General features: G+C 42.8%; 1 protein-coding gene across 50 annotated transcripts in view; it reads right to left on the bottom strand.

Moving 5' to 3' along the window:
* Positions 1-3,882: 3,882 nt before the first annotated feature.
* LOC106565455 (uncharacterized) overlaps positions 3,883-9,266 on the bottom strand; it is a 33,252-nt gene continuing 27,868 nt past the window's right edge. For 37 of the 50 annotated variants that reach the window (XM_014132610.3, XM_014132613.3, XM_014132620.3 and 34 more), the window contains 3 exons: positions 8,278-8,361; positions 7,679-7,797; positions 3,883-7,311 (listed from right to left, as the gene is read on the bottom strand). In XM_014132610.3, the coding sequence (XP_013988085.1) occupies positions 7,138-7,311; positions 7,679-7,797; positions 8,278-8,361 (377 nt within the window). In that variant the 3' untranslated portion in view covers positions 3,883-7,137. The remainder of the gene's footprint in view (positions 7,312-7,678; positions 7,798-8,277; positions 8,362-9,266) is intronic. The other 13 variants (XM_014132626.3, XM_014132639.3, XM_014132646.3 and 10 more) reach the window with 1 other exon arrangement.

The raw sequence follows: 9,266 nt of genomic DNA, 5'->3' as shown, positions 1-9,266 counted from the left end.
CTGACAGGTGTATAAAATCGAGCACACAGCAATGCAATCTCCATAGACAAACATTGGCAGTAGAATAACCTTACTGAAGAGCTCAATGACTTTCAACGTGGCACCATCATAGGATGCCACCTTTCCAACAAGTCAGTTTGTCAAATTTCTGCCCTGCTAGAGCTGCCCCAGTCAACTGTAAGTGCTGTTATTGTGAAGTGGAAATGTCTAGGAGCAACAACGGCTCAACCGCGAAGTGATAGGCCACACAAGCTCACAGAGCGGGGACCGCCAAGTGCTGAAGCGCGTAAACATTGTCTGTTGCAACATTCATTATCGAGTTCCAAAATGCCTCCGGAAGCAACGTCAGCACAATAACTGTTTGTCGGTAGTTTCATGAAATGGGTTTCCATGGCTGAGCAACCGCACACAAGCATAAGATCAACATGCGCAATGCCAAGCGGTTGGCTGGAGTGGTGTAAAGCTCGCCACCATTGGACTCTAGAGCAGTGGAAACGAGTTTTCTGGAGTGAGGAATCCCGCTTCACCATCTGGCAAATCTGGGTTTGGCGGATACCAGGAGAACGGTGGAAAAGGAGCAATGGTCTAGGGCTGTTTTTCATGGTTCGGGCTAGGCTCCTTAGTTCCAGTGAAGGGAAATCTTAATGCTACAGCATACAATGACATTGCAGACGATTCTGTGCTTCCACCTTTGTGGCAACAGTTTGGGGAAGGCCCTTTCCTGTTTCAGCAGGACAATGCCCCTGTGCACAAAGCGAGGTCCATACAGAAATGGTTTGTCGAGTTCGGTGCAGAAGAACTTGAATGGCCTACAGAACCCTGACCTCAACCCCGTCGAACACCTTTGGGATGAATTGGAACGCAGACTGCGAGCCAGACCTAATAGCCCAACATCAGTGCCGACTTCACTAATGCTCGTGGCTGAATGGAAGCAAGTTCCCGCATCAATGATCCAACATTTAGTGGAAAGCCTTCCCAGAAGAGTGGAGGTTGTTATAGCAGCAAAGGGGGATCAACTCCATATCAATGTGGCAGCGTAGCCTAGTGGTTAGAGTGTTGGATTAGTACCCAAAAGGTTGCAAGATTGAATCCCCGAGCTGACAAGGTACAAAATCTGCCGTTCTGCTCCTGAACAAGGCAGTTAACTGACTGTTCCTAGGCTGTCATTGAAAAAAAGAATTTGTTCTTAACTGACTTGACTAGTTAAATAAATAAAAAATACCCATGATTTTGGAATGAGATGTGTATGATTGTGCTAGGTCTAAGGCACTTAATCTCGGTGCTACAGGCATCACTTCAACCCTGGTTCGATCCCAGGCTGTATCACAACCAGCTGTGATCGGGAGTCCCATAGGGCGGCGCACAATTGGCCCAGCGTCATCCCGGTTAGGGGAGGGTTTGGCCGGGGTAGGCCGTCATTGTAAATAAGAAGTTGTTCTTAACGGACTTGCCTGGTTAAAGGTTAAATGAAGAAAGAAAACGGAAAAAAACAGGGCTCATCTGGAAGAGAGACCTTGGTCTCAGCATTGACTCCCTATCAAAATAAAGGTAAATAAGCAGGCCTTCGAGTAGGACACCCCTGACTAACTCCCTGCTTCAGTCCTCCTCCTCCTCCCTGCCATCTCATTATGTTCAGCCCTCCTCCTCCGCAGGTGTTGATTGTTTGAGGGGGATGTGGGGTGGAGAAGGACCAAGGTCAGTGTTTCTGGGGAAATACATTCAAAAATAACTTAATCACTGCAAACACGGTTTAATTTAATCCAAGGCGGGCCATTTAATTTGACTTCAAGAAATGGGTTGCAGTTATATCAACTATGCCCTTTGAATATATGCCAACACATGAACACCAACTGCTGCTTGGTGTAGCGTTTCTAAAGGACACCACAAGTCATCCCAGTTACATTTTAGGATCAGCATCAGATGTTTTTTTATATCAGGCCCAATGAGGAGTACAGTGAGGGAAAAAAGTATTTGATCCCCTGCCGATTTTGTACGTTTGCCCACTGACAAAGAAATGATCAGTCTATAATTTTAATGGTAGATTTATTTGAACAGTGAGAGACAGAATAACAACAAAAAATCCAGAAAAACACATGTCAAAAATGTTATGAATTGATTTGCATTTTAATGAGGGAAATAAGTATTTGACCCCCTCTCAATCAGAAAGATTCCTGGCTCCCAGGTGTCTTTTATAAAGGTAACGAGTTGAGATTAGGAGCACACTTTTAAAGGGAGTGGTCCTAATCTCATCTTGTTACCTGTATAAAAGACACCTGTCCACAGAAGCAATCAATCAATCAATCAGATTCCAAACTCTCCACCATGGCCAAGACCAAAGAGCTCTCCAAGGATGTCTGGGACAAGATTGTAGACCTACACAAGGCTGGAATGGGCTACAAGACCATCACCAAGCAGCTTGGTGAGAAAGTGACAACAGTTGGTGTGATTATTCGCAAATGGAAGAAACACAAAAGAACTGTCAATCTCCCTCAGCCTGGGGCTCCATGCAAGATCTCACCTCGTGGAGTTGCAATGATCATGAGAACGGTGAGGAATCCGCCCAGAACTACACGGGAGGATCTTGTGAATGATCAAGGCAGCTGGGACCATAGTCACCAAGAAAACAATTGGTAACACACTACACCGTGAAGGACTGAACTCCTGCAGCTCCCACAAGGTCCCCCTGCTCAAGATAGCTCACTGTATGCCCGTCTGAAGTTTGCCAATGAACATCTGAATGATTCAGAGGACAACTGGGTGAAAGTGTTGTGGTCAGATGAGACAAATGGAGCTCTTTGGTATCAACTCAACTCGCCGGGTTTGGAGGAGGAGGAATGCTGCCTATGACTCCAAGAAAACCATCCCCACTGTCAAACATGGAGGTGGAAACATGTTTTGGGGGTGTTTTTCTGCTAAGGGGACAGGACAACGTCACCGCATCAAAGGGCGACGGACGGGGCCATGTACCGTCAAATCTTGGGTGAGAACCTCCTTCCCTCAGCCAGGGCATTGAGAATGGGTCGTGGATGGGTATTCCAGCATGACAATGACCCAAAACACACAGCCAAGGCAACAAAGGAGTGGCTCAAGAAGAAGCACATTAAGGTCCTGGAGTGGCCCAGCCAGTCTCCAGACCTTAATCCCATAGAAAATCTGTGGAGGGAGCTGAAGGTTCAAGTTGCCAAACGTCAGCCTCAGAACCTTAATGACTTGGAGAAGATCTGCAAAGAGGAGTGGGACAAAATCCCTCCTGAGATGTGTGCAAACCCGGTGGCCAACTACAAGAAACATCTGACCTCTGTGATTGCCAACAAGGGTTTTGTCACCAAGTACTAAGTCATGTTTTACAGAGGGGTCAAATACTTATTTCCCTCATTAAAATGCAAATCAATGTAACATTTTTTACGTGTTTTTCTGGATTTTTTTGTTGTTATTCTGTCTCTCACTGTTCAAATAAACCTACCATTAAAATTATAGACTGATAATTTCTTTGTCAGTGGGCAAACGTACAAAACCAGCATGGGATCAAATACTTTTCCCTCACTGTATGTAACTAAGCATAGCAATGTTTCAATAAAACACCAAAGAACAAATTCTAGCCAGACAGTGGTGCCATATTACCCCGGTCCCAGATCGGTTTGTGCTCTTGCCAAGTCCATTGCTCATTGTCAAGCCAAACATGCTTGGCATGACAATAGGTGACAAGTTGACATGATACTGGCACTCAGGCTAGTCAGTGCCATATCGTAGATTCCTGATAATCATTCTGTGTACATCTCATATTTCCTCTCAACTTTGGCACCCTCCTGAGGACACATGTGCATACACTCGCCATCGCTCCAAGACAGGACTGTCGGGATTAAAACAGACACAAAACTTGAGTCTTTTACAAAGTATTTTATTTCAGCATAATGGTAAGAAGCCTCTCTCCCCTTACTCCATACAATTAAAACTAATTGGATCACAAGGTTTATTTTATTTTTGATGCACTTATTTTGCCTACACAAAAGAATAATCAATATAAGATCCTATCTTAACTGGAGGACCAGAACTGCATGCAAGACTAAGAAAAATAAAAGGCTAACCTGTGATAGCTACTATAGATGCTGTTTCTTACCTCTAGCAATATCATTTACTACAAATAGAAGGGGATTTGTATGAAAACAGTCATTGTCTTGAGGTACTACCGCCTCTAATCTTTAAATTACTAGATGCCCTGGGCTCTCATTACAGTACTGATCCAAATGGTTCTGTCCATCTTCTTTGTCAAGTTGAGGAGTAATCGGCTCTGTCTAAAGACTAAAATCTAGTACTGATTTGAAAAAGAAAAATATCCATATTCCATGTTTTTTTTTGTCTTTTGTTTTTATCACTCCAGTGTTTACAATACTTTCAGAAAAAAAAAAAAAAAAAAAGTCCTTGAAACATGAACAAAAGTCAAATGCGATGGGGAAGAGAGAAGAGCTCTTCTCTAAAATCGCTCTATCCTTTGTCTGATGCTTAGAAGAACATCTCACTGTATTAACTGATCAGACAAAGATTCTATTGCATTTTCACCATAAGATTGATAACAATACTTAAAAAAGACAAGAACAGAGGGATTTAAAAGTTAATGGCAACCCGCCTTGCCCTATGGCCTCACTGGTGGGCAGTCGTGGTCACTGGTGGCATCTTTCCCACATTTCTTAGGGAATGGGCTTGCTAAATCATACCGTAAGCTGGAGTCTCTCAACCCTGGTACTAGGAAACACCTGTGTTTGCTGGATGGCATCCTCTAATCACGCAGGCATACCTGAACAGTTCAATCTCTTAACTACTGCCGACAGTACATCGCAACATTTCTGGAATATACATACGGTATTACTAAATAAACAAAAGTACATTGTTTCACTAACAGTAGTAGCATCGTGATATAGAGAAACATTCATTAAATTCAATGATTCGGTTGAAGTGAAGTCCAGCACACACAGGTGATCCTCAGGGCCAAGTTTCAGAGAGCCTCTCCTAGGCTGCTCTACTAGTCCACAGACAGGCTGCTGGGGAGCACCACCAATAGGCCCACTGACTAACCCACAAAGAAATAGATACATGTCATTAACTAGAGCATCTCCGTGCTCTGTAACCATTACAATTAGAGGGGGTAAACCACAGACATGTTTAAAAGTTTGTTACATGTTACAGAGTCATTCATTACAATATCATTTAGCACTACAATGATTATTTAAGAGTCAGATCTTATTTGGGTTAAGGCTAACCCCAGAACGAACATAACAGCAATCCTTTATACACACACACCTACCCCACATAACTCAGTAAAAGGCATTTTTTAGTGTGTAGTGAAGCAATTGTTGATTTAGCTATGACAAAATGATCAATATGGCCTGTAGCTGGCCAAAGCACTGCCTGACTGAAATTAGCACTATTAGCATCTCACTGGAATTGTCAAACTCCCGGGGGTTACTGAATGATTACACAAGGGGTTACATTATTAACAATAATAACCAGCACTATATCAATTCTCAAAGAACAGAGGAAGGATTTGCCAATGGCACTATAAGCCTATGCCTTATAGTGCCATTGCAGTAAGCAGTGTTCTATAAGGTTGACAGCTTTGGAAAAATATACCCCGCTTGTAAAAGGCAGTGGCTCGTCCTTATAAATCGTATAATAATAATTAAACCATTAATTCAAAAAACAAAAAAGGCAAATGAATAAAATACAAAACATATAAAAAATAAGCACGTGCTAAGGCCACAAGATTTTGTATACCTCCTGCTATCCTCTCAACATGAGGATCTGTACAAACACAAAGTAATGGGACTCGCTGAAGCTGCCATCTTGTGCCGTTGTTTTCCACGTATATCTGTAATGGAACTGACCGTGAAAGAGCCTGCGACCTTCTCACATAGACCTCTGTACATACGTACACCGTTAAAGGGTGTAATGGGAATTGGTAACGCTGTCATCCTGCTTGTGCCACTTCCTGAGTCATCAGCACATCTCTATCCAATAAAACATCCTCTGACCTGACCCTTCACCTTTGACCTGTTAGGACGTCCTCCACTTGCTTATACCGTCCTAAATTAACTATATGGAACCCCTTTTTCTTTAACAGTTCTGACACCTGTACCAGTCTGACAACTTCTTTTTTTCCCTTTCACAAACTACATGTTCTACATTTTCCACAGACATCCTCTGTTGTATATTGTTATATATTCATGTATATATATATACACATACACACACACACAAACCAGTTCATCATTACCATGGTGTAACGACAAACAGTAACCCCACCCTCCCCAAGAGTACCACCAAGTGCACAAACAATCAACCTAAATAATACAAAAGTTAACTTTGAGAAAGGATCTGATATATTAAGAACAAAATAGACTAACTATCGGAGGAAACTCGCTCTCAAAAGAAGACAAAACATAACAAATAAAACAGGTAACTGCTAAAATAAAGGAAACACCAACATAAAGTGTCCTAATAGGGTGTTGTGCCACCACGAGCCAGAGCAGCTTCAAAACACCTTGGCACGGATTCTACAAGTGTCTGGAACTCTAGTGGAGGGATGCGACGCCATTCTTTCACGCGAAATTCCATCTTTTGGTGTTTTGTTGACAGCGGTGGAAAAAAACTGTCTCGGGCGCCGCTCCAGAATCTCCCGTAAGTGTTCAATTGGGTTGAGATCTGGTGACTGAGCCATACACACACACACACACACTTTAAACCCCCATGCACCTTTGAGACCCGTTTCAAAGTCACAGATCTCTCCTTCTAGCCATAGGAGCTAAAATAAGAGGCAACTGAGCATCTTCACACATGACCCTAAGCATGATGGCATGTTAATTAAGTCAGGAACCAAACCTGTGTGGAAGCACCTGCTTTCAATATACTTTGTATCCCTCATTTACTCAAGTGTTTCCTTTATTTTGGCAGTTACCTGTATTTGTCCCTCTGTCATAGTAACCTCAGGACTGGAGCTGCAGGATCAGTCTTTGCCAGAGTGTGGCCACTGAGCGCAGGGCTGCGTGACAAAGACCCTGTGGCCTGTCCTGTCTCCTCGGGGAGGTGTTAGTCATGTATGTGTGTGTGTGTATGGAGGGACGATGGGGGTGGGGGGAATGTCAGTCAGACAGCCAGCCGACCAGGAGGGGGGTGCAGGGGGCTCCAAGTTGGTGGAGCGGGCGGGGGCTCCTGGGAGTAAGGGCGGGGCTCGCAGCACGGCTGGTTCTCCACCTTGGCCACACCCCGGCCCTGGCACAGCCGTCGATGTCGAAGCAGCCGGTCCGTCCGCGAGAAGTTCTACAACACATACATAGAGGATTTATTCAGCATTCATTTAAAAACAGATGAGTGTGTGGACAAATGCCCAATACAACTAAACCCACTGTGTCTGTTTGGTCAAATGGGACTTTCTGGTGCATGGAGGCTTGTGTGCGCCTGTCAGAGTATGTGCACACATTCTCTTACCTGCTGGCACTGCTCACCCTGCGGCAGATGTTTTGTGACGTAAGAGGGCATTTCCATGTGGGTCCACGTGTGCATGCGTTCCTCAGTACCAGCACGTAAAACATGTTATTTTATGTGCTGGCACTGCTCACACTGAGAAGGCATCTTTCCAATGCGGGCGGCCGTGTGTGTGTGTGTGTGTGTGTGTAAGTTCTCTTACCTGCTGGCAGCGCTCACACTGATAAGGCTTCTCTCCGCTGTGGACACGCTTGTGTCTCTCCAGATGGTAACGCTGGATAAACCTCATGTCACACATGTCACAAGCAAACGGCTTCTCCCCTAAAAGAGCACACAAACAGATTCATCACATCAAATCCACAGTGTCCAACCACAACAAACTGTATATGATTTGCTCTTACTAAAGTCTCCTGGTTACATTAACTGCATCTACAAATGTTTGTTCAACTGATGGGAAACTAGGTTTCTTTAGTTCTCATGACAACAAAACTAAGTCCATTTCTGGACAGGAATTAAGCACGGTAAGAAACTACACTTCCGGTAACATTTTAAGATGTTTTGTCATCAACTCATTATGTGTAGATTAGAGTGGAATCTCCGTTTTTGTATAAAAAAAAATTAAAAATAAATATTCGGCATACCAACTCGATGCCCCTGAAACGTTTTACTTGATAGTTTGAGGCTGGTTCAACATCCCATCAAATGACTTGACAATCCAAACTCGAGTTTGTTGTGGTCGTATTTATTTTTATTAAAAAAGAGCCTTTCTTGGGGATAAGGGTATGGTAAATGGGCGCATACCCGTATGAGTGAGGCTGTGTCTCTCCAGGTGGTTACGCTGTATAAACCTCATGTCACACATGGAACAAGCATACGGCTTCACCCCTATACACACACAGAGCAGTACATTAGCTCTCATTCGCCAAAGAGCACAAACAAAACTTAAAGAGCTCAAGCTAGCTCTACAAATACTATTTGAGAGAAAAGTTGGCTACCATAAGCATGTTACAATTACAGTACGAGTGCTTTTTGTCATGTCACAATGTGGACAATCTATTACAAGGATGTCAAGATGCTGCAATCTAACTTGTTTAAATCAGCTCGAATGAAGACTACTTTTGATATTTAAATTGTTGCGTCAAAAAAAACACGAGTAGCTAAATAAGAACAATCAACGCATGCAATTGTGAACTAAGCACCGAATAAAAGTACAAAAGAAAATCTGGAATTGTGTGTCAATAAAGCCATTGCAGAATGCATTATCCCACCGCAAAAATAACTAGCTCGAAAGCCAGATATCGTAAACTAAATAACGTACCATTTGTGTCAACGTTGAAAACTAACCATTTGACAATGTTAGTTGTAGTTACAAGTTTCAACAAAAATGTTCACTAAACAATCAGAGCACTAGCTACTTAGCTAGACAACAAGCCTAAAACGTCACCTTGTTTTAAAAATATAGATATATTATTTAAGCCTACATGGAAGTGCCTGGTCAAGCCATGTTGGGAATCGTTGGAAAGATTTCATTACTCTAATAAATGATGTATTTATTATCTCGACATCAAAATGATAAATTCGCAATTAGCTGAAGAAGATCTTTAGGAGTCTAGCTTTAAAACAGCATTTTTTTCTCACCGATAATATGGAACTCGTACTAGAATGTATTACAAATAGCGTTGCTGCAGTGTTTAAAACTTAAAATCAACGAAATACTAATTTCTCGTTACAAAATGATGTAGATGAGAAACCTTTATTTTCTAGAACTCTTCCAATACGTTTATCTGTGA

The sequence above is a fragment of the Salmo salar genome, chromosome 12 (genome assembly GCF_965601325.2).
Source record: "Salmo salar chromosome 12, fSalSal1, whole genome shotgun sequence".
Classification (NCBI taxonomy): Eukaryota; Metazoa; Chordata; class Actinopteri; order Salmoniformes; family Salmonidae; genus Salmo; species Salmo salar.
This window is presented reverse-complemented; position numbering and strand designations above follow the sequence as displayed.